The 26,620-nt window shown below is 39.6% G+C and overlaps 1 protein-coding gene across 3 annotated transcripts in view; it reads right to left on the reverse strand.

Moving 5' to 3' along the window:
• The window catches only part of EDA (ectodysplasin A), a 340,203-nt gene that overhangs the window by 190,773 nt on the left and 122,810 nt on the right, over nucleotides 1-26,620 (reverse strand). For all 3 annotated transcript variants that reach the window (XM_044057188.1, XM_044057187.1, XM_044057186.1), the window contains exon 3: nucleotides 12,874-12,924. In XM_044057188.1, the coding sequence (XP_043913123.1) occupies nucleotides 12,874-12,924 (51 nt within the window). The remainder of the gene's footprint in view (nucleotides 1-12,873; nucleotides 12,925-26,620) is intronic.

Here is a 26,620-nt window from a genome sequence, read left to right on the forward strand (position 1 = left end):
GACCTTTGGACATGCTAGAATAGTATTGGGAATTCCTTTATAATTGAAAAAAGGGCCAATGGGGAACAAGGTACTCAAGGGGAGTTTGTGAGGGTCTAGTGCTTTTAATTTTTTAGTGCCGACTTGTATAATTGCTTTCGTGAGCAAGTGCCAGGCTTTAGAGTAGGAATAGGGTGTTTATTATGAGAACTAGATCAGTTCTAAGTGAAAAAGTGAAGAGCAGACTTTGTGGAGCTGAGAAAGTTTCAAACCCAATTAAGCAGTGCTGCCTGATGCTGCGCTATGTGCAAAATCGCGCAAAGCCATGCTAAAGCGGGTTTTATACAGGGGGACTTGAAAGAGCTAGAAATTGGCCCAAAACGGCCAATAGACTACCAGATTCTTGTGCTGGGAACACCCCTCCAGAGATAGATAGGCTGCTCTAAGCTCCCCACTGCCACTGGTGAACAAAGAAGCCTCCCTTTATCCAAGAAAGGAAATGGGCAACACAGGAACGTTCCAAAAGTCCAGAATACAGCAAAGCCTGTATTTGGACTACTCTAGGTCAGGAAAGGCTGGAAACAAGGATCATTTTTTTGGTTTTTTCTTTTTTTGAAACAAACAGCAGGAAAATGCAATAAATATGTAACATAGGCTAGCGCACTTGAGTGTGTAGCCTCAACAGGTAAATGCAACAAACAGGACAAACTTTAAATTACAAGCGCAAAAGCACGCTAAAGCTGGCTTTAAAGCAGGGGGTTAGAAAGAGATAGGAAATGGCCCAAAACAGCCAATAAGCTACAAGTCACTGGGCTGGAACCTCTCCTCAAGGGACAGATAGGCTGCTCAGAGCTCCCCACTCTCACTGGTGAACAAAGAAGCTTCCTCCTATCCAAATAAGGATATGGGCAACACAGGAACTATGACACAGCCCAGAGATCAGCAATACCTGAAGACTGGACTATTCTAGTTCAGTAAAGGCTGAAAACAAGGATTTTTTTTTTAAGTAGCAGAAATTAGGTACAGAAACACAGTAAATGCTTTAATTCGGCTAGCGCACTTGAGTGTGTAGCCTACCAGTTGCCTGTATCACTCTGCAGGACACCACGAGGAGCTGTGCGGAGTTATATACAATAACAAACTTTTTAAATCACAGATTCGCTAAAAAAAAAAAAAAAAACTGGCGTTTTAGGCAGAATTAGTTAAGACAGCAAGAAAAGCAGAAAACTGATACTTAATCACTCCAAAGTCACTCTTTAATCTCTCTGCTGCTGTAGACTCTGCAGAACACCTGGAAGGCACTTGCTGAGCGGAATACAAGCGTAAAAACTGTGCAAATGAGGTTTTTATAGCAGGGAAGTGAAAGAGATAGAAATTAGCCCAAAATGGCCAATGAACTACTAACTTCTGGGCTGAAACCACTCCTCCAGGGACAGATAGGCTGCACAAAGCTCCCCTCTCTCACAGGTGAACAGAGAAACTTACTTCTATCCAAGTAAGGTAATGGCAACACATGAACTTGTAACACAACCCTGGATTCAGCAATAACCTGAAAACTGGACTATACTAGTTCGGAAAAGTGGGAAACAAGTATATCATTTTTTTTTCAGAAAATAGAGCAGATACAATCAAACTTAGCCCAAAAAGGCCAATAAACTACCAACTTCTGGGCTGAAACCACTCCTCCAGGGACAGATAGCCTGCTCAAAGCTCCCCTCTCTCACAGGTGAACAGAGAAACTTCCTTCTATCCAAGTAAGGTATGGCAACACAGAAATTTGTAACACAACCCTGGATTCAGCAATAACATGAAAACTGGACTATACTAGTTCAGAAAGGCGAGAAAGAAGTATATATATATATTTTTTTCCAGAAAATAGAGCAGATACAATCAAAACAACACTTTACCCAATTGACCAGTTAAAAAGCTTAAAACTGAGCTCTGTTCCAGCAGTCTTCAATCAGACAAGTTCTAACTGCACAGTCCTGCCACTAGGGTACAGAGAAACCTTCTCCAAAAAAAGACGGCCTGGGTCAGTGCACAATTCATACAAACAAAGCTAGATCCAGCCGGCCTGAATCTAGTCTATGCTACAGCAAACAAGGCGTACCAATTTCAGAAAGAAACAGTTCAAGTAAGCATGCGCAATAAGCCTTTAACCAGAAATTCCCAGCTCAGAAGGGCAGAATCTAGCCTCTCCTTCCACAAGAGTGCAGACCACAAACCTTCTTAATGTAAAATAACTGGCCTGAAGCCCAAGTCCTTAACCTAGAACTAATGCACTTTTAGAATAACAGACACTGAGCCTTCAATCAGCAGTTCCCAACTTAGAAGGATGTACGCTACCTGTCCTGCCACAACAGTGCAGACCACAAACCTTCCTAATGTAAAACAACTGGTTTGAAGCCCAAGTGCTTAAACCAAGGGCCTTAGAATAACAGTTACAATTTAATCAGGCTACTAACAAACAGTAATATAGGCAGCAGAATAAATTTAATTGAGTACTTTTAAAAGAGGCAAAAGCAAAATAAAGTAATAAAGTAGGAAGAAACACAAATACAGTACGGCAGATAAAGTGCAAAAAATGTTTTTTTTTTTGTTTTTTTTTTTGAGATGGAGGAAACAGAGCAGATTAAGATACTATAGGGGAATGCCCTTCCCAAGTGCTCTCTCTGTACACTGCAGAGAAGATGGGACTGGTAAGAGTATCCAAAATCAAAATATGATCGCACTATACTCAGTTGAGTGAGCGAATGAGATGGGTCCAGGAGGAATGTGCAAAAAAAGATTTCAGCAGGGGCAGGCAATTCCAAAGCCACCAAGATTAACACCACAACAAGAAACAGGGAGGGTGGGTGGGGAACTACTGCAGAGATTCAGAGACACACACTACTGCAGAGATTCAGAGACACACACAATATTTACTGAATCCAAGACACACAATATTTACTCACTCAAATCTTAAATAAGTGCAGAAAATATACTTAAATCAGCTTATGTCCAGTTGATATATGCAATAAGGCTCGTCAGACTAATGGGACGGTAGTTTCCGGGATCCAAGGTGGATCCCCCCTTGTGGAGTGGGATAACTGTAGCTCTGCACCACTCAGTGGGCACAAAACCTGAGGTGTGGCTATGATTAAATATGACACTTAGATGAGGTGCCAGTTCATATTGTAGTTCATGTAGTACACAGCCCGGGATGTCATCTGGTCCCATGGTTGCTGTATTCTTAGCTTTGGAGAGTGCGTTTTTTACCTGTGTGGCCGTTACTACCGGAATATGACACTCTTCTGGTATTGAGATGGGCCATTTAGGGGGTGAAATTGGCACTGAATCGATCTGCCAGGATACTGGAAATATCCTTGGGATCAGTACATTTAATGCCATTCTGTTTCATCTCAGAGCAGATCTGAGCATTGCCATTTAGATTCTTAACATAGTTATAGAATGCCTTGTGGTTGTCTTTGGAATCTTTGGCAATTTTATTTTCATAACTAGCTTTGGAGGATTTTATGAGGGATCTCAGTTTCTTACGGAGGCTGGTAAGGGAGTTTTTGTATCCTGGGATTTTCCTCTTTTCTGCAACAGTTTCTTCATTTTGTTGTAAAGTTTGTTTATGGCAGGGGACCACCAGACTGGCTTCCTTTTTTTGGATGAGAGCATCTTGGTTCTATTTGGGATGGCACGATTCATGCATGAGTGGATGTGCTTGTACAGTGCCTTAGTGTAGGATTCAGCAGTTGAATTTTCAGTTCCCGTCTGCATGGGTGTCATGAAGTTTGTCACTTCTGACTTGAGTAGTATGAAGTTGGCTTTGGAGAAGGTTTTTATGGAGGTTTCCTTACTGGGGGGGTGGGGGAGGGATGTGGATTTTAAGGGTTATTAGCTTATGGTCAGACCTGACTAACGAGGGGGTGACCACTGGTGTGGAGCATCGATTTCCCATGTTGGTAATGACCAGGTCTAGGATATTGGAGCACCTGGTGGGACTATGGATTAGTTGATCCAGGGCGTTGGAATTTATGAATTCCAAGAACCGTTGGGCAAAGGTGATGGTACATGAGTAGTTTTCCCAGTTAATGGTAGGGTAGTTAAAATCATCCAGTATTAGGGTGTTTGGTTCTATCTTAATATTTTCCAGTATGTTTAGAAAGGTGTAGTGAGAATCTTGGGGTATGGTGGGGGATCTGTAGCAAGCTACAATTTGGATTGCAGTCTTATCTAGTGTTAGTTGCACCTGGGGTTATGCTATCTTTACCAGAAGGCAGTGACTTAAGAGAAGGTAGCAACTGAGATGGCTTTTCAGAGGCCACAGACACCACCGAGGTGTCAGCGGAAGGGCACTTCTAAAGAAATTTACAGTCCTTAGGCACCAGCTTTAGAAGCAGTGGGAAAGACATCCAACAAGATAGCCAAAACAGAAGGGACAACGAGGTCTGGGAGAATCCATCTGCAGGAACTCATAAGACCTTTTCTGTATTTCAGATACCTGCGCACAAGCTCACTTAAACTCCATCATTCTATAGATTGTTTTTCCAAAAGAAATTTCCTCAAAAGGAATAGCAGGACCCATAATCTAAAGAAGGAGGAATCTGAGAGTAGTAAAGCAAGGGATACTTCATCTGAATCCGCCTCCTCCTCAGAGGAATCCTGTTCCCTGGGTCTTTTAAGGGGAGTAGAGGACCAAGGAAGAGTCAGAACAGAAACTCCCAGAGGAGGTTTTAAAGCCATCAGAGCATTAAACAACCCTTGAGTGAAGGACTGCCATTCACTCTGTAGATCCTTAGGAGCTGGGGAAATGCTGTATGTTTAGTCTTCTGCTTTTTCTTAAAGGGGAAGTCTGCCTTAAAAAATGTAGAAGGCTAAGACCCTGGATGGCATTCCATAATTGTAGTGGGGACCCTGGATGGCATTCCATAATTGTAGTGGGGACTTCTTCTCTGACAAAACTAGAGGAACACCCCTAGGTCCCTTGGAAATAATCAGCCGCAGTTCCCCTGAACGTCCGATGCAGATGTCTGCAAGGCCCCCAAGGATGTGTTTAAGGTTGGATTCCCACCAGCCTCCAAAGCAGGTGTGGCCTAAGAATCCAGTGATGGAGCCAGGTGAACCTCTAGGCTTTCACTCTCCTTGGCATAGACCTCCGGAGGCTGTACAGCAGAAGAATCCAGCCTACATTTCTTGGTTGTCGTCTTCACGAATGACTGCCCATCAGAGTGGGAAGTTCCTTCCATTGTGTCTTTGGCTAAGAGCATAAGATGTTGATTCTTCAGATATAAAGCCAAAGAAGAAAGCCCACTATGAATGGTCTTGGGAACAAAGGCCTGACAGACTGAACAGGATGTATGATCTTGGGAAGCACCAAGGCAAAACAAGCACTGCTTATGATGATGTTCCTACACTGGCATTTACCCTTCTTCAATGACATGAAACCCCACAAGCAACAAAAAAATAAAAAGAATGATAAGATACAATAAACCCTAACAGGGCACTTATCTACAATGGCTTGGTGAACCAGCAATGGAGTGAACATTCAGATGGATGACAGAGAGATGGTGTTCGGACTGGTGGCAAAGTAGTTCTGAGGTTGGTATGTCCAGCTGTCACCTTTACGCTAGTGTATGTGTGATGTGTGGCATATATTAAAGCAACCTAAAGGCTTTGATATACTGGCCAGACACTGGGCTGCCCTTGGCAGGGTATCCTTACTGTAATGAAGGGTCTATATTAGATGAACATAAGTTCATCTTAGCGAACGCTCACATGAGCGAATATTGTGGAACTCAAAACCACAATTGTGAGATTGCGGTACAGTGAGGATGGGAATATTTGCCCTTTCCTCACTGTAGTGTGATCTCAGAGTTGGAATATATATTTAGCAGCCCCCCACAATTGCAGTTTTGAGTACCTGGATAATCGCTCATGTGAGCGTTCGCTAAGATGAACTTTCATTCATCTAATATAGACCCGTAATGAATACTGCATAACTAAAATGGAAGGACATCTACAGCATCCTTACTGAAATTGAAGACAGATGCTGCACACAGGCACACAAAATATTGAAAGAAGCCACAGTTTTGATGAGCATACCACCATCATACCTTGGCCACAGAGAAAAGGAGAAGCTGCAATGGCTACATAGAGATGCAGAAGATAGTAATACAATAGGAATAACTACTGGCAAACAGCAATACATCTGGAGTACAATTTAAATTTTACCTATTAAGTAATACGAAAAGAGGAAAGAAGCTGTGTGCATGGAAGATAATTTATCATATTCCAGTTTTTTTTGTAGCATACTTTTCCTCCATTGCCTTTTGACTTTTAGCCCTCCTACCTCAAGAAGCCATCATACAGGCAGCCATCAGAGATCTTGTGGCTACCTCCCTAATTCCATCCCATGGTGGCTGAGGTGAGCACTTTCATCAACATGAGGGCAATCTATGCCCTCTTCTGGCATATGAATGCTCCCACACACATGCTGTCAAGGGATACCATCACTGGGCTGGATCACAAACCCATGACTCCCAATTCTTTGACCACTCTTGTGCACTTGCTTGGAGACAATTTTGTTGAAGAGGTCACCACTTCCCTTTCCAAGGATGGCTAAGCTGCCATAAGCCACTCTTCCCCAACTTCCCCTACCCAGCTCTTCCAGCAGTGAAACTAGACAAGCTCAGGCTGGCTGGGTCATAGTCCTGGCTTCATCACTCTATGCCACAAAGCTGTGTTAGAAGATAACTTTTGTGCTATACTGGCCCCCTTACACCTTACTGCAGTTATGACAGACACCTGCATTTTCGATATATTTAAATTAGGTAACAAAAAGGTAAATTTTCTTACAAGTTTTTACTTAAAGCATCCTTAATTGTAACAAAAGTACTCTGTTACATGGTTAAAATAGGGATTATTCAGTGCTGGTGACACCTGTGTGTTCAAATGGTCTCCCTGTCAAGACGTGACCCGATAACCAGCTCTGCTTTAAACATAGTAATTAATTTTTGCTACCATTCAAGGGAAACCAGGTTTTATGTTCTCTAAATGTACCTCTACCAAATGTATCACTGAAAAGTCTCATCCCTTTGTTATTTTATAGAAGGTTTTTACTTAGTGCTGGTCAGCTTACCCTGAAGAGAGGAATTTCTATTTAATTTTATGAATTCCATATACTTTTAATGCAAAAAAAAAATTGGCTAATGCCAGGACATTAATCTCGATATATTGTTAATTTCACAATGTGTTCTTTGACCTCACACTGTGGAGTACATGACAACTTGATCTAAAGTGAAAGCACTGTGGAGCAATCCTTGCTTTCTTGCCTACAGTTCTATCAATCTCATTTTGAACCTTATTGGAACTAAATTTGATAAATGTGTTGTAGATGCATATCAATCATAATTCTGTTTTCAAACATGTACAAGACATCACCAGACTTTACTTAAATGTACTACTCTTCTAAATGATCAAGTTTCTGAACTGCATTTTTGTTACGACATCCCATATGTCCATCCATATGCTCCGTATATCAAGATGTTATTAACTACATCAACATTTTATTAACTATCATTTTTATATTTGGGTGCTGTTAGTAAGCATTTTGAGAAGGGTGTGGCTCCTACCAGTTAAGTACAGCTTAGGGAGGCAAGAGTAGGAAGTGGTTTTACAGAACATTGCAACCTTTATAATATAAGCATTTTTAGGTATATTCAACAGCAAAGAAATTAAGAACTAGATTACAACACAAGGTAAGAAAGGACATGGATTTTTTTTTTATTTTATTTCTTGTAGCTGTTAGTCTACAGTGATCTTAGGCACTGACAATATAGCTCATTGTTAAAGTATTACTCATCAGTTTCTACAGTACTAAATTGCAGTAGTAGAGATTTTCACTACTTGCTATTGATGGGCTGGTAAACAGGAAGGGGGTGAGAACAGTACTGTCCTCACCATACCACCCCCTCCCATAGGACATGCTTGATTTTATAGGATTACTCATTGAGGTCACTTTCTGCTATCAGCATAAACAATCTCATAATAGAAGTCATTATTTCCCTGCACTACGCATCAGTCAACTATTAAAAAATGGCACAACAGAGAGAGAAAAAACAAGCAGAAAGCATGTCCTTTCGCCTCCCATTACTTATTTCAGTTTAATGAAACAAAAACGGCCTAGGCAACTGTTTTCTCATTAATCTGTCATAATTACTCATTTTTATATTACCAGAATGGCAGTCATGAATCCCATTTTATTCAGTATCAATCATCAACCTATCAATTTGAAAGGTACTTGTGCTCGAACAGTAAATGGCAGCAGTATCAGAAATTCTCAGCCTTTAAAGTGTCAACAGAGTACAAGCAACCTGTTATACTGAGCATCTTTGATCACTGGCTTTTGCTTAAGCCAAAAGATATTACTTGATTAAACAGAGTATGTGAAATGTTCCAAAGCCAGAAGACTGGTTTGGGTTTGACAGGGTGTACTTCTTCTGACAAACAAATCAATTAGAATAGTCTTACTGTCCGCCTGCATCCCCCCACTGCAGAGGAATTAAGCAGGAGTACTAGAGGTTTCTCCAGTGGAGCTCAGAGCAGCTTGGGCTTGCACTATTATAGTATGCACACACTAAGTAGCTCTGGTGAAACTAGCATGTGGAGGCATGCTTTCCCTCTGGAGGTAGCGACTGCAAGCTCACAGCTCCCACCAAGAGGGAAGGAAGGTGGAGGCTGACTGTAGTAGAAGGTACACTGCCTCTCAGGACTAGCTAGTTGGCCTACTCCCTACAGCCAGACTCTCACTGGAGAACAGAGGGTTTATGGGAACTCCTGCATAGGGATGTAGGATCCATAAGGCTCTCTACTATCCTAGCTCAGGGATTCCCTGCTCCTGTTATTCCAAGAAGAATAAGCCAGATGGGTGAAGGCAGAGGTGCCACTGGGCAAAGTCCTGAGGGAAGGGAAGAAAAAACAAAACAAATAACACTGAGATAGTAACTAAATACTTAGTAAACAGTAAAGTTTACAAAATTAGAAAATGTCTGCAAAAGAAAGGGAATGTGAAAAAAGATCTTTGCAAGTCAGGAAAATATAGTAAGATCATGTAAATACTGCTGTGCATGAATAAGAAGGCATGATTTTTGTACATATATATGTATACTGTATCTTGTTACTTTATTATCTGATATATTAAAGCATTAAAGTTACTTGATTTCTTTGTTTGAGGATAGACACAGACTAATTATGGCCCTGACATTCAAATATACAAATAAAGATCCGTGCAGCTTGACTAAAGAAAGTCACCAAATAAAGTTAGCCTTGAAGGTAATTATTATTATTTCTTAATAATGCATACACATTTTTTTCCTTACACATATTCATGTGTCACAAGAACCACAACTATTCTGACATCCTGCCACAGTATAGCCACTTTCATCTCCATGGTAACACCAACTCTCACTTTTTTAGTTACTGCATGAAAATAAATATCCCAGCTTCACAGTTCCTTAATGACGATTATTCTTGAGGTGGAACTAAGTACATTATAGTATGAACATTAGAGCATGTAATATCTATAGATTGCCAAGTTGTTTCCATTTGATAAATGCCTAATGGGGAAAATTTAATTGTTGCATTTTTATGGCCATGCATGAACTATAAAGATTTGCCTACTCCATGCATGGAAACAAGTCTGTAGAATTTGATGGTAAAGTATAAATGAGCAGAACTTAAATGTAGTTGGGTTCACAATGAGAAGACAGTGAGAGAGAAAATTTAAGTAGAGGTTATGCATGCTATTTTTCTTTATTTTTGAACTTAAAAAACTAAGGAAACAACTTTAATTTTAAGGGGTGACCAAGTAGCGTGGTATCAATTGAGAATTCTCAGCCAGCATCACTCCAGGGACAGCAAACACTGAGACAAGTGAAAATCTTTCACTCTCATTTGAAATGAAGGGAGAGCGCTCTTGGGAATACAGATGCATTAGGTGCAAGGGGAAGGTTTATTTTTAACTGTGTTTAGTTACACATTTGAAATGGCAGTCTTAACTTAACGGTGAGAGATAGTGGTCCACGATCGGGCATCCATAAAGGAGTTGCTGGCACATAAAGGGCCACTTACTTTATTCTAGTATTTCTTTTATGTACAGTTGTGTACTTAATGTGTGCACTATTTTTTTTTTCTTTATCATACAGCCTGTTGATAATTGTCTTTGCGTGACTGCTTACCATGACTTATCACTGTTATTCCATGTATCCACTGTATACTTAAATTATTATTGTTCATTGTAGCATCATTGCTTATCCTGTTTTTGTAATCCATTGTATAGGTCGTTTATATATGCTTTTGCACTCAATGAATAATTTGTTTGCCTTAATGTTATGGCCTGGGTCGAGGCTGAAAAGGGTCTCTGAATCAGTCCATCTTCCTGGTTAACAAAAAATTAATCAATAAAGATGTGTCCATTTTATTTAAGGGAGACTGAACACATTAGTCAGTGTCACTCTAATGAAAGTTGACAACTGGGGAAGCACTGCTGTAAATCTGTCATTACTGGGTATGGTTAAGAAACTATTGTGGCTGGATTTTAAGGGGATTCCTAGCTTTTTTATCACTCAAATCACAATAGAAGTTGAAGGAGCAACAGTCAGCCATATAGACAAATGACTGCTAATTTCAGTATAATCTAGTAAAATAACTGAGAGATTGACATAATCATATTTTTAGGCAAAGCATGAAGTGATTTGCTCACTTTTATCTTATTGTTACATAGGTGACCATTTCCTTTTATTTTACAATTTGGATTCCAAGGTAACGAACCAAGTGCTGAAAAAATAGTTTATTTAAAACACCAAAAAAGCGTTAAAAACAACTCGAAGTACATCCAATTTGTCAAGCACTTTCACCCAGGCACTCCCAGGTTTTTTCAAGACAAATAATACATGGTTTGGTGAGCTCTTTTATATCACCCTTACCAAGTCAATGAGTTCAATCAATTTTCAATTATTCAATCATTGAATTTATAATTAAAAGTCACAAAATCAACTTGCAACTTTATCATGTATCAGATAATACTTTGTTTTACACCAAAGTAACCATGTAGGACTTACACAAAATATCACTGGTTTTAAAAATAGCAAGTATTAAAAATGTAAAACTATAAAAACTACACTAAACTATTCGTGTGTTTCTAAACATTTCTTACTTTGTAATTTAACAGAAAGCAACCAATCAGTGTTAAAACATCTTAGTTAGCACATCATTTCTTAAAAAATGTTATGTCCTAGAAGTGTTCATAAATATTACATATTAATTTGTACTAAAATTCCTATTGTTTTAGAAAGTAAATATAAGAATTTTTTTAGGAAGAACTGTTTATGAACACTTCTAGGACATAACATTTTTTAAGAAATGATGTGCTAACTAAGATGTTTTAACACTGATTGGTTGCTTTCTGTTAAATTACAAAGTAAGAAATGTTTAGAAACACATGAATAGTTTAGTGTAGTTTTTGTAGTTTTACATTTTTAATATTTGCTATTTTTAAAACCAATGATATTTTGTGTAAGTCCTACATGGTTATTTTGGTGTAAAACAAATTATTATCTGATACATGATAAAGTTGCAAGTTGATTTTGTGACTTTTAATTATAAATTCAATGATTGAATAATTGAAAATTGATTGAACTCATTGACTTGGTAAGAGTGATATAAAAGAGCTCACCAAACCATGTATTATTTGTCTTGAAAAAACCTGGGAGTGCCTGGGTGAAAGCGATTGACAAATTGGATGTACTTAGAGTTGTTTTTAATGCTTTTGTGGTGTTTTAAATAAACTATTTTTTCAGCACTTGGTTCGTTACCTTGGAATCCGAATTTTTGGTTACCAGTTGGTATTTTTGTGAGTTTCTTTTCTTGTGCTTTTATTTTACAAATCATCAACATCGTCACTATATACAGGAGACTCTTATTTAGTTGGTCTTCCTATAGTCAACATTTAGCACCCACTAGACCAGTAAAACAATTAGGAACCCCTCAGAGTGCTGTCCCCAATACTCCCCAACTTACACATACTAAAACCTGGTAATAACTGAAGTTGAATAATGTGTCCGCTATCCGTAGGACATCCAGTGTCATCAGTGACTAATCAGTCAGTCTATAGCAATGAATATTCAGTGCAATGGTCATTAACACTGAGATATGAGCAGAGCTTCCAACCTCAGAAATCCAAGTTTCAATGCAAGGATCAATAGATCTACTCTCGGTACTGCCTGTGCATCTATGATCACCATATGAAAAAACAATGGGATGGCTATGCATATGCATGAGATAACAGAAAAATCTTCTAAATGTACTCAGTGTACAGGAAAAATACAAAAGGGAGAAATGCAATGCAATTATCATTTGACACCAATGTTGATTGTGTACTACCTCAGAAAATATATAAATGTCAGAAAAGAGTGGAGGAGTCCGTAAAGGTCCACTTTTGTATCAGTGTATTCAACACTAGATCACATGGAGATACCTTCCAGTGCTTCTTTTTTTGAACTCCTGACAGCTACAGTTGCAGCTGAAGATACCATCTTAACAAAAACACATGATTGACAGTATACAGAGTTTTTAAAACAATACATTCAATATTTACAGTGCAGGAAACGCAAAGAAACCAACAAGGAACCTGCCTGGCCATCTCATGCAGCTGCAAGGCTCAAGTTTTCCCTGTTTTCAACTTACTATTTTTAGCTATGGTAAAGGGCAAGAATTCAAGAATGGCCTCTGTATAAACAGAAATGAAAGTCCTACTTTAGTATGGCATTCAGCAGATGTTATCTATGGTACACACTACAAACAATACACCCATAGTTATAATGTATGTAATTTAACAATTTATCTTACCTTTATTCTTTTTAGGCCTACTATTTACATTTGGGCTTCCTCCCGTTGCACCTAAAGAAATAGAAAGGAATACATATGTATGAGGTGGAATATATACCTTTATACTGATCAGGATAACAAGTGAAAAATAATGGCAATATCATTCATTCGATTAACTCCCCTGTCAGTTTAATGATGGTTCCTATTAAACATCTGTGTCTCCCAAAATTCAAGTTCTCTCAGTGATCCCATCTGACTTGAGAGCCTCTAGATCATCCCTTCCTCAAAGCTAAAAAATCCTCTATGCTGTCCCCTCTTCAAAAACGGTCCTGTAAAATACCATATCTACAACTGCTGCAATTTACCAAACAGTCTCAAATTATCAGGTTTAGAAAACTTTATTTGGAAATTTATCAGAACCTGTGGCCTACATGTAATAAAATGGGACTACATCTTTAAACTGCTGAAGCTGAATGCCAGCAAAGAAATAACAAGATAAAGTATTTGTCTCATCAAAACTGATGACTGTACAAAGAAGAAAGAAACTCCAGTACCAAGACATATTTTGTTTCTTTTCATCCGTATGATCACACTAAGATACTGAATGTAACTTCTTTGGCCCTCCATCTCCCCATGCTATTCTTTGCTCTAATGACCAATTCTTTCCCTCAAAGGTTGGGCATGGCCATATTTAGAGCTAGGGAATGCCACACATGATATGCAGTGATGCCAATGGGAAAGCAGCAGACGATCTGCTGGAGCATTTCCCCACTGCTTACTCTAGGGTTGGATCCCCCATTCTCAACTGTTGGCTGTAGCTTTTGTGTGAAACCTGATCATTTCCAAGGAAGAGATGAGCCAACAAAATTCCACTCATTTTTACTGCCCATCGCAAGACCAATAATCGAATCTAGGTCACCTGTGTCCCAGTCAAGGCTCCATCCTTGTGCATGTTGGAGCATGCTATTGTAAGCAACTTGTTTTGGATGTTTTTTATATTGGAAATGCACTGCAAATGGGGTCTTATTTAACTATGAAGCCCCATAAACAAAACAGACAAAAGGGATTGGCGACTACAAAATATTTCTCTATCAGCAGTTCTTTGGATAATAGTAAAATATTTGGAGGCAGTGTCAGTGAAGTCTACCAGTAAACCTATTAAAGTCTCCTTGTTCCTTTTATAAACAATGAGATAAGATCCTTCCACAAAATCACCTAAATAAACTTATGAACATTAATTATCTGTCATGCGAACTTTCAGAAAAATCATGTATTCTCCAGTATAACTTAACAATGACCCTAACCCTCACTTCATCCCAACTCAGACAACTCAACAAACATATACACATGCTTTTAAGGAGACAGCAAATAAAAAAAAATTGCATCAGTTTCTAAAATGTGCAAATCAAAACCATATATTTCTGTATAAAAGCCATTGTGTATCAGTGTAACTGCTCCATAAATATTTCAAAGTGCCCCTATTGCAATAAACTTTAAACATAATAAAAACATGTTTGTATAGCATTTTTTCAATAAAGTGAGGGCAAATGTTTTTTAATCAACTACTGTCCTATACCATACTCTTTCCCTTTATATAAAGCCATTTAACAGTTGTACCAAACCAACTACTTGCTGTAATGGACAAAAGAAAATAAACATTTTTCATATATGCATCCTACTGGGGTCTATGTCAGAATGTCGACTACACAAATAGACAACACTGAATCCATAATATCAAGCCTGAGCAAAAAGCACAAAACATTGTTTTTGCAGAGAGGCAATCCACCTGCATCACCCCCACACCCCCTATTAATTATATATACCAGCTCCAAAATTGCAGTGCAGTGAGTAAAGGGCTAAACCCCACTCCAAGCTGTACCACAATTTCAGAAATGCACTACCATGATTTGCTGACCTTCTGAATATTCAACTTTTTGCATTCGATATTCTGAAGGCTGACATTTTTTGCGTTTGATGTCCTATACAATTCCTCTTCTGCTGACCATCAAGTTACCATCGCTATTATCAATTCATTCTGCTTTTCTAGAACATGAGCACAGACAAGACATGGCCGTTATCCAGGTGGTAATCAGAATTTATTTATTTATTTTTATTATAGTATGCCCTAGAATTCCCCTTTTACTTTATGTCCTACAACTCCCCTTTTCAACATAGTGAATGACAAGCAATGGAGGGTAATCAATGGGCCACTTAGAGGAATGGCACAAACTTTCATAACAAAAACCTTCCTTGTAACAAATGCATGCATGCAGTCTCTGTTCTATATGCTGCACTTCTTGGAGAATGCAGCACAGACATGAATGCTCATTCCTCCAGTTACCTGGATACAGTTTATATGCGTGAACATGGTTAACAGCCTCATGACTCCCACGCTTAAAAATTACAAGTTGTTATAGCTCTACCAAATACAAAATAAATCTGCTTTCACCTGATACTTATTACAAAAAAAATTCAACACTTCCTTGTTTTAAAAAAGTGCAACTAAAATGCATGTTTTAAGAATTATTATTTTCAGCATTTTTCATTAGTCAACATAACCAAATCACCTAGAGCCATATTTTAGACTGTTGAGTGGCTTAGCCCTGCCACGACATGCAGTCTGTGATCTGTGTTCTCCTATCTTGAGGATACTGCACACCACAGTCGATGCCTAAAATGGATGGTCTGTACAACTCTTCCCCCTATAGGGAACCAGGGTAGAGTCTGTGTTGCTGCCCACAGCTCCATTCATTGGCGAGTTTGAGATGGAAACACTCAGCATGTTTTTCGGACATGGGAGAAACCCCACAGAGACACAGGGAGAACATGCAAACTCCAAACAGGCATTGATCGGAGATCAGGATCGAATCTTGTACCTTTTGCATGGGAGGTGAAGACCTTAACCATTAAGCCATCTGGTCTCATCTAGAGAGTTGGCAACAGTTAATATGCTACCCCGATCCCATGTAGAAAAAATGGAGAAAAAAAGAGGGCTGATGATGATGATGATGTCACATTTTTTCAACACATTTCAATATTATCACATTATCACATGAAAGTTTCCATAAGCAGGATTCATAAACGTTGTACAAAGCATTAATCATATTATATTAATAACATAATTTTTATTAGATCAATGAGTAACACTATTCCTCATTAGCCCTCCTTTTAAATTCCAACACACCCTTTCCAAGTTCTCCTTCCCCTTTTCTCAGCACTTGAAGCCTGGATTGGGGTGGGGGGCTCATTTTGATAGATATATTCCTCTACTCTTCTAAGATGTTGGAATACCTGAACAATGAGGAATTCTTCACTGAAGCCTTTTGCAAAGAAGTTAATATTGCCTATTACAGAATTCACTTGACCATCAAATACTTTTTACTACCTACTATCTGGATGCTAAAACTCCAGACTTCTTTCCTGTTAGGAACCCCAAGATCCCAGTGATTTTTGGGATCCTAAAGATTCACAAATCTCTTATGGACCCCCTGTTAAGACCCACTGTGGAATCTGCAGGGTACAAGATGAAGTCTTTAGCCAAATATGCAGACTTTAAGCTTAAACAGTTCTATAATCACAAGGAACATCTTTTAAAAGATTCCTGGCACTTTGTCAAAAGTTTGACCAGTTTACCTTTTTCGCCTTAGGGACTGTGTTACCACAGACATAAGACTTCTTCTCATGATCAGGGTCTTGAATGTTTTTGGACTCTCTGGTTAAGGGTACAGAACTGAACAATATCTATATTACCTTGGTTTACCACTTTATGGAGATGGTTCTGGTCAATAACTTTGTCTATTTTCAAGGCGAATATTACAAACAACACAAGGGTGTCACAATGGGGGCAACTTCAGCCCTTATTTTTTGCAAATATGTTACTATGGAACTGGAAAAACAATATTGTGTTCAATTCCCCTGTATTTACCCCTCAGTTTAACCAAGTATAAAGACATATGAGACATTTCAATGACATTTTTATTTTGTGGAAAGGGAGTGTTAGTGACCTTATGGTTTTTGTTGAATTTCTTAACCAGTCGGCCAATTTTCTCCAGTTTACCTACCAATACCATAAGGATACTATTAACCTCTTGAACTTCACTATATATATAAGAACACGAATGAGGATAAGAACAAAAAAATGTTCTCCAGTGCCAACTTGTACATTAACAGACAGCACCCTTTAGGGCAGAAAAAGAACTTGGAGGACAATTAATTCGATTGAATAGGCTGGTGTCAGACGATTAAATATTTCAAGAAGAGGCTACTATTATGACAGACTTGTTTAGGAATAATGGTTATCCACCTGACTTTTTGGAAGACCTTTACAAAGGGGTCTTGGTGCAGAGGAGTATGAAATATGGGTCCCTTTTACGGCACCACAATGAGTCTACAGATAAACATGACAATTTAAGACAAGTATTTGTGGTGGAGTATAGTAGTAATTTTTACCCCTTGAACCAAGCAATCAATAGTCATTGGAACACGATTTTTGGGAGCTTTGGTATGACTAACCAGGTGGGGTAGCAACCCAGATTTGTTTATAAAAACAGTAAGAATTTAAAACTTCTTTTGAAAAACAACAAAGATTGTGATGATGTTGTGATTAGAAATGCTGGTATGAAATGTTGTGGGGCTTGCAAACAATGCAGGTTTATATTACTGGGCACACATTTCACAGTGGCAGGATACCCAAAATTGCTATTAGAAGGAATTATAACTGTGAAACAAAAAGGATTGTGTATATAGCTTTCTGCTAGTTTTATATGTTGGCAAAATCATTGGGCCACTGAGAAAAAAAATTATACCAGCACACTTATGCTATTAAAAAAGCTCACAGCGTTAATGCTTTATATAAGTATTTTGCAATTTGTAAAGACTTTAGGAAGTTTGATTTTATTGTTTTAGAAAAAGTTCCTGTGCCCATTAGGGTAGGAGATTGGGAGCTCCGATTAGAGCAGTGTGAACTGATTTGGCAGCTGTTACTTAATGCAGGGGTATGTATTTACTTACTTCATTTATTGACATTTGGTGACTGTGAAAGTCCAACTGGGTCAGAAACTCATTTTCAGCGAAGGCCTGGGGAGAAAAGCTCCAACAAATATAGTCATATATTCAATTTACAGACATTCATGCAATTTACAGATACTATACAATTTAAATAACATAGATCAATGACAACATTTTCCAGAGATTCAGCCTTTTAGGTTGGTGTTATGCATTACTAGAAGAACAGACAACAGTCATACATAAATATGATGCACAAGTAACTGTTATTTTGTAAATTAAGGTAGTAAAAATAATGGTGAAAAAAAGTATAAGGTGGAAGGACAGAGAGATAGAATACAAGGGAAATAGGAAATATGTTAGTTAAGGATAGTAGTATACTTGAGAATAACTTATGGGTTAAGGAAAAAGAGATTATTGTGATAATCTGTAAGGTATGGGAGTACAATATTGGAAGAGAAAATGTTAAGGGGAAGTGAAAATGTTAAGGAGAAGCAAAATATAAACAGTATATAAGTTCTATCAAAAAGGGTCTGGAAAAAATGGTAGGGTGAGGGATAGAAGAGAAGAGACAAAAGGAGGGAGAAGAACAGACACTGTGAGAAAGGATAGGATCAGAGAGCTAACAAGAAGGGAAAGGTGAAGAAAAAAAGGGGGGGGGGGACACAAATAAAAAATAGTTGAGAGATAGAGAATTAAGTGTAGTTGTGTTTAGTTCCAGGACTAAATTAATTTCTTGCTATTAAACCCATTTTAAAAGTTAAATATGCTAGTATTTAAGTTTTAAAAAAAATTGTTCAAAGCATGGTGATGTTCTTTGCAATTTTATACATTGTGTTTTATATATTTGAAGCACAATATATTTTTCTCTTTTCACATTTTATAAATTGTTTCTGAGGAAGTTCCTAATGGTTTGGAATGAAAGCGCTTAAGCGTATTAAAATGTTGTTTTACTGTAACATTCTGGGTGGCGTTTTTTTTTATTCTTTGTATAAAATATTTCGAGTCTCCTCTGAACTGTTTTGCCTTGTGTCTTCAAAGTATCTTCCCTTGCTCTTGGGCACCTCAGTTTTTAACAAGGTTCCCACCTGGAGTCAACATTTCCTTTAAGGCATTCAGGGCTATTCTGTCACTCCTCTGTTTTCTGTCTAAGTGCGTGTGTGTGCATGTATGTGTATGAGTATATGCATACCACCAATATTTTAAATTAGGAATGGCAGAATTAGTAATTCAAAAAGTAAATGCAAACATTAAAATTAGGTTAACTTACAAATTTGCCTAAATCATATATGGCAAAACCAGCAACACGTGAAATGCAAAATTTCATTTCAGAAAAGCAGGCAAGCTAGGAGCAGTCACTGAATTCCCAAATTACTAAGCCATCCTGCAAAAAGTTTTGTCTTGAATAAATAACTGGCATTAAAATCACAGCCTGAAACTAAATGACAAAAAGTACATTACTGCATCCTTTGGGAACTCATCTACCCGAGGGAACTACCACACTGAAAATGCACCTTTAACAGTTGACCCAGTTGTTCGGGATTTGGGAACTTATGTCGACAGTGATCCAACTTTTGACCAACATATCTCTATTGTTGTATGAAAGTCCTTCTATACTGCATGTCTTATAAATAAACGGATTGTGTCTAGATCTAGGGATGTCATTGTCTCCCATTACTCAACTCTCATTAAGCCAGCCATTGAATATAATGCCCCTCCATGGCATGCATCTGTCGAGATACATGCAACAACTGGAGTGCCCAAACAGATATACTACTAGGATACAAGGTCTAAACATGTCCTGCATGGACCAACTCAAAGCCCTGTCACTACAGTTGGCATCCTACAGACTGCTAAGAGGTGACCTGTGTCTCGCATATTAGGCATCCTCCCACCCATTACTGATGGATTTACTACACATAGGTAATTCAAATGGCATCAGAAACACTCGTTCGAGGTATCTCAACCTCTTCTTCAACATCAACAAAATGGTTTGGAGGGAAAGATGTAATTCGCTGAGGATTTTGTTGCTATGGAACAGACTGCCCATCCACATAAAACAAAGATTATCCCTATCCATCTTCAAGCACATCTTAGATCTGTGGATAGGAAAAAGAACATTTACAGAAGAACTGCACCTTGTACTAGTAATGGACAGAGGCAGCTACTAAATGCTTTATCCCATGCACAGGTCCCCTCACATTATCGATGGTATGATCCCAGTTACTCTCATTAGGGATAATATATAATTATACACAATGGGATTGATAAGACCAATCTATAACCAGATGGGATAGGTTATTTTGAGCACAAAAAGAGAAACTGACACGATGTAAAATGGCCTGAAGGGCAGCTATGAACCAACTCAGTGGTTTGCCTGTTTAGCTGATGTGCCTACTGAACAGACGTGCCCGGTTTCTGTTGCTACCAGGGGGCATGTCTGGTAAAATGACTTTCTCAGTATCACACAGAGTGCAGATGGAGGCTGGAGGAATCAAAGAGCGCATAATAGATTTAGTCCTCTATAGTTGCTGCCAGACTAGGTCAAACATGTATCAACTGTACCACAGCATGACGAATCTTTGAAAATAAAATTCCAATTTGAATGTAAATAGTGCTAGAATTCTGTGCATATTCATGTTTAATATGTTTAAATAGAACTGTTATGGCAAGTAAGCATTTTACACATACAAAGGAACATACATAAATATGTAAATGAAAGACTGAATGAATGTATGTGTTTTATTTGTTGAATTTGTTCACAGGGGTAGACAACAGATCAGTTCTGACCAATTTCAGTTTCACAAACGTAAAGAAACACCGACAGTACCACAGCTAGGAGATTTAAGTAGAACAGTACAAACAGTACACAGGTTAGCGCTTTCAGGGATCAACCCCTTCATCAGTGTCTGATGAAGGGGTTGATCCCTGAAAGTGCTAACCTGTGTACTGTTTGTACTGTTCTACTTAAATAAATTTCCTAGCTGTGGTACTGTCGGTGTTTCTTTACATTTGTAGTTCCTTATTTTCCACTGACAGTTTTGTGCCTAGAGAGGACTCTGTGCATCCACTTATTCCAATTTCAGTTTCAGCATGGGGTCAAAACTAATCAGACATATGAAACAGACAAGAGTACTCTAGCACTTCAGACAAATAAATTTGGGGGTAGGTAATGGCAGGTCTTTAGCTCATAGATACAAGGTTTGATTCTAATCAAAGATGACTGGCTAAGCTTGTAAAAAGTCTGGATAACTTAATACTATCTATGAACATATAGATGACAATAAAATAGTACAATAATAGCATGGTGCTTTGGATATACAGTAAATCCAATATATTCATTTTCAATATATACAAAAGTTTCAAAACTTTTGAAAAATAAGAGTAGAATAAATAAAAGAAGTGATAAGATCCAAAGCATCTTAGTGGTTCACTTATAGTGGAAAAGAGTTAAAGTAGATTTAAGTGATGTGTCTTGAGGGTAACAGATACATTTATAGTTCTTTAACTAAACATGACTTTATGAGAGAACTAAACTTGAAATAGCAAGATGAGTCTTTAATTTCAGCTGGGAGGGACTCCCACAGTATAGGTTCACAAAACTCCCACAGTATAGGTTCACAAACTGAGAATGTATGGTCAGACATACGTAGATTTGTGGTTTAGGGCCTGAGTGTTTCAAATTTCTTAGACTGTAAGTGTGCAGGGGGTGCCTTATTAGTTTTGAGGTTAAAGGGGGTGATATCTCCATGCAAGAGTTTGAACAGTTGACATTGTATCAGCAGGTCTGCTCTTTGGTTGACTGGGAGCCAATTTGCCTTTTTTTCATTATACAGTGGTGCTCATTTCTTGGGGACTGTGTAATAAATCTACATATTTTGTTTTCTAGTATTTGAACAGTGATGGAGATTTTAAAAGAGGCTGGTTACATAAAAGGAATGCTGAGTTCAAGTTGCGGGAGTAGGATTACTTTCCCTACTGCAGACCTGATTGAGAACAAGAGAAAAAAGGATACAATTGTGCCTGGAAAACTGGGGGGTTCATTTTTTTTCATGTATTATCAACAGGCAGTTAGAAACTGACTAAATGATCAAACTGAAAGGGATGGTGGTTGTGGTCACAGATTGCTAAAGTTTTCTTGGATCTGCTGAATCTTTGTTTAGTACCAAAAGCACAGATTTAATTTTGGATGCATTTATTATGCACTTTCAGTAGTAATCCACTCATTGAGGTGATCAAAGTCAGATTACAGATCTTGTTGTAAGGTAGTTTACTGAGTGGTTGAAGAGGTACAGGACCACATCATCAGTGCTGAGGAGAAGAGGAAGGTAAGAAAGATTAAGTGGAAGTTAATGTATATAGTGAACAGAAAGGGGGGGAGACAAGAAGAGATCCTTGAGGTACACCTTTGAGTACTGGAATGGAGTGAGAGGTACAGGAGTTACAGTTCACTGAGAAATGGCAAATAGTCAAATAACCTTGGGACCAAGGGGTAGCATCAGTGCTAATGCTTCATTCTGAAATGGTGGATTATAAGAGAGGATTAACTAATTCAAAGGCTCTGGTAAGATCTATAAAAATTGTACTCCAGGAACATGCCCTTGTCCATTGACATTTGAATCTGCATCAGTCAGAAACCGGTTGGATGTGGCATTGCTCATCCCTGACCAGAAGCTATGTTGTTTTTGTGAGAGGAGGTGGTATTTAGTACTATATTCGGTGAGTTGAAGGCAGACAATTTTCTCAAAGAGTTTGCACATGGTTGGGAGGATGGAACTGGGGAAATACATGAAGGGACTGTATGTTGTTTTTTTTGGCTATGGTTTTATTATGACAGATTTCCACATATTAGGTTCATAGGTTCATAGGTTTATACTAGGCTATCTGCCCGAGGGCATTTACAAGCCTAGCCCATCGTTTTGTGGCTTACGCCACCCCTTTAGTATGGGGAACTATACCCATTATTTTGCTGTGCCTCTGTCGAGCAGTGACACTGAGGTAATCCCTGGGGTATATCTGCGATCTCCCATCCATTGGTCAAGATTTCTCTTGAACAAGGCCAGCGAGGTGCTCTGCCTCACATGTACCGGGATTTTGTTCCACAGCATAGGGAGTCTTTGGGTAATGAATCTATCCCTCCAGCACGTCCTATTAATAGCCGTGTCGAGGTTTAAGTCTCCCGCCCTTGTGGCTCTGATGGATCTAGATTTTTTGAGGTGAAGCATATTCATCAAATCTGGGTTTGACATGGCCTTGTATGTTAGGCAAAGGTCACCTCTGAGCAAAGATATGCGACTGAATAGAGCTGGAGTTCTTTCAGTCGGGCAGCATAGGACAGATTTTGAGACCCTTTATCCTTTTGGTGAGGAACTTTTGTGGCCTCTCCAGCTGCTGCAGGTGTCGGGTCAGATACATCCCAAATGGGGCATTGTACTCAATCATTGGTCTGATGAGTGATGAGTAAAGGGAGACTATGACTTCCCTTGATCTAGATGAGAATCCCTTCATGATAAGGTGGGCAATGTAGAAAGTCTTCCTAACTACTTTAGCTACATGGGTGTCGAATGACAGACTACTATCAACCTGGGTCCCCAGGTCCCTGATAACTTCTTCTGTGCTCAGTGGATTGCCACCTATTTGGTAGCTAGGGGTAACCTTGTTTTTCCCAAAGGGTATGACTATGCATTTTTGGCATTTAACTTCAGGCCGTGGCTCTGGCACCAGTTATCCGTTTCTGTGAGACCCTTCTGAAGGATATCTGTGTCAGATGTGTTTTCTACTATGGCGCCCAGTTTGCAGTCATCTGCAAACTTTGTCAGCCATAACCCTCCTGTGTTTGCTTGTACTTGGAAAAGTAGAAGCCAAAGAAGAGTGTGGCCAGGACTGAGCCCTGTGGGACACCACTTGTGACAGGTTTTGAGTCTGACATGGCGCCAGCAACTCTGACCCTGTGGGTTCTGTCACTCAGCCAGTTTGCAACCCATCTTGTGATGTATGGGTTAACATTTAAGCTGATGAGTTTTCAATGATACCCGAGTGGGGTATTGTATCGAGGCCTTAGCCAGATCGAGGTAGGCTGTATGGACTGCCTTTCCTAAATCCCCAATGGCTTTGGTGACTGTTTGAAGAAGTCAACCAAGTTTAAAAGGCATGATCTGCCTTTGACAAAGCCAAACTGGGTTGGATCAAAGTCTGCAAATTCCCTATGTCTTTATTTATGAGGTCCATTATGATCCTCTCCATGGCTTTGCAGATAAGGCTTGTCAGGCTAATGGGCGGTAATTTCCAGGGTCGTGGAGGCACCGCCTTTGTGAAGTGGGACCACAGTTGCGCCACTCCTGGAGTGCGTATCCAGAGGTAAGACTTTGATTAAACAGCTGTCCTAGCTGTGGGTTTAATTCCTCATTGAGTTCGTGGAGCACACAGCCGGGGACACCATCAGGTCCCATGGATGCTGTGTTTTTGCTTTGGAGAGAGCAGTTCTCACTTGGGCTGGAGATGTTTGGGGGCTGCAATCGTTTGGTATAGATATCTCCTTTTGGGGGGGAGAAGTTTGCACTGAACCTGTCAGCCAGTATGTTGGCAATGTCTGTAGGATCAGTAATCTTCACATCATTTTGAACTAGTTCTGAGCATATCTGGGAGTTTCCTCCTAGGTGTCTAACATAGCTAAAGAAGGCCTTATGATTGTCTTTTGAGTCTTTAGCTATTTTCTCTCGAAATTTGCTTTGGATGATTTTATGAGAGCTCTTAGTTTTTACTTATAGTGATCAAGGGTGTCTTACCTTTTAAGGATTTTGCTGTATCTTGTAGTAGCTTCCTCCTTTTATTGTAGAGTTTGTTTATGGCTGGGGTCCACCAGACTGGATGCTTGCCTTTGGTACTAAGAGTCTTTGTTTTGTTTGGGATTGCCTTATCCATGCAGTCCTGCAGGTGCTGGTAGAAGGCGTCTGTAAGTGATTCAGCAGCTTGAGTACTGTTTTCCACCAGCTCGGGGGCCTTAAAGGAGACCACACTAGTCTTTAGAAGTGTGAAGTCGGCTTTTGAGAAGTTCTTTACTGTGGTCTTTTTTATTTCAGGTGGGGGTGGGATGAGGACCTCCAGCGAGATTAGTTTGTGATCTGATCTCACCAGTGAGGGGTATACTTCGGTGTTGAACATTGTGCTCCCATGTTCGTGATGATGAGATCAAGTATGTTATCTCCTCTTGTGGGGATGGTGACTAGTTGTTCCATGGCATTTGAGTTTATGAATTCCAGGAACTTTTGGGCTAGGGTGTTTGGGCTTGAGTAGTGTTCCCAGTCTATATTAGGGTAATTGAAGTCACCTAGTATGATGGTGTTTGGTGATACATTTATCCCCTCTAGTGTTTTCAGGAAGGCCATGTGAGGTTCCTGAGTTTGTGAGGGTGGCCTGTAACATGCTACAATTTGCAGAGCAGTCTTGCCTATGGTTAATTGCACCTGGATGGTCTCCGATGCATCGCGTTGCCACCAGTCTTGAGGTGTGGGTGTCCTTAATGAATATGGATACCCCCTCCTTTCTTGGTATTGTCCGGATTTTGGCGGGCATGATATGAGGTAAAACCTGATAGCGCTGGGGTGCTCTCAGGAGCCTTGAACCAGGTTTCTGTCACAGCACAGACATCGATGTTCTCCATACTGAGAAGGGCCTCGAGTGTGCATTTTGAGATTGAGACTTCTGGCATTGAGCAGCATTACCCTTAGTTTTTTCTTTTTGTGTTCTAGGGTGGTAGGTTTAGAATTTGAGCCTTGCCTAAAAAGGCACTATGGGGTGGCAAGAGCCTTTGCCAATATCGGAATCCCAGGGGTGACAGGTGCAAGCCGTCCCTTGCGAAACAGCGTGGCTTGTCCAGCATGTCATCCCAGGCAGACAGATACTGGATCCCCTTTGAATGACACCAGTGTTTAAGCCAATTGTTAAAGCTGATCATCTTATCTCTGTATTGTGGCATCACTCTTGGTGAAGGTAGGATACTGCTCAAGGTCAGGTCATACCTGCCTGGGCTACATAGTCAGAGAGCTCCTCAATGTCTCTTTCATGTAGTCCAGGAGGAGTCGTCTCAGGTCGTTTACACCAGCGTGGACAATGACTGAGTCATATTTGTACTTGCTGTTGAGAGACCTGAGTGCTTGCGTTATGTGGCGGATTCTACCGCCCGACAGGCAGCTTACTGTGACCTTCTCCTTACTCAGTCTGGCGGCCGGGACGTCAGTCTGTCTCACTATGGAGTCACCAATGACTAGTGTGTCTGGCATTGTGTTTGGCCTTAAGGGCTGTGACTGTTTGACACTCTGACTGTGAGGTCTATGTGTTGCAGGTGTTGTGTTCTGAGGTGGTGGTTGTTTGGGTGTCTGCTTTGGTGGCCTCTGCTGTTTTGGTAGATTTTTGATCAGAGCCTCCGAGTATGTCTTTGTGTGTTTATGTGTATGATTTGAGGTTGTAATGGTGCTATGTGAGACTGGGTCTATAGTGTGTGTGGTAACCTTCTCCTCCTGACTGGTCTTGCCAGTCCTGTGTTGAAGAGCTCAGCCTCCAGTTTGGCCGTATAGTTGCATCTCTCGCATGTATTTGTGTTTTGTGGGAGGAGGAGAGGGTTGTCTGTGTACATGAGGCAATTGTAACATTGCCTCAGTATTCCCAGGTTCACCAGCTGAGCAGGAGAGGACACTAGCAACTGATCCCTCGACATGCTAGAAGGATAGACAAAAACTTTAAAAAGATTCAGGGGACGTGGGTGACC

The sequence above is a fragment of the Protopterus annectens genome, chromosome 15.part0, assembly GCF_019279795.1.
Source record: "Protopterus annectens isolate FY-2018-M chromosome 15.part0, PAN1.0, whole genome shotgun sequence".
Classification (NCBI taxonomy): domain Eukaryota; kingdom Metazoa; phylum Chordata; order Ceratodontiformes; family Protopteridae; genus Protopterus; species Protopterus annectens.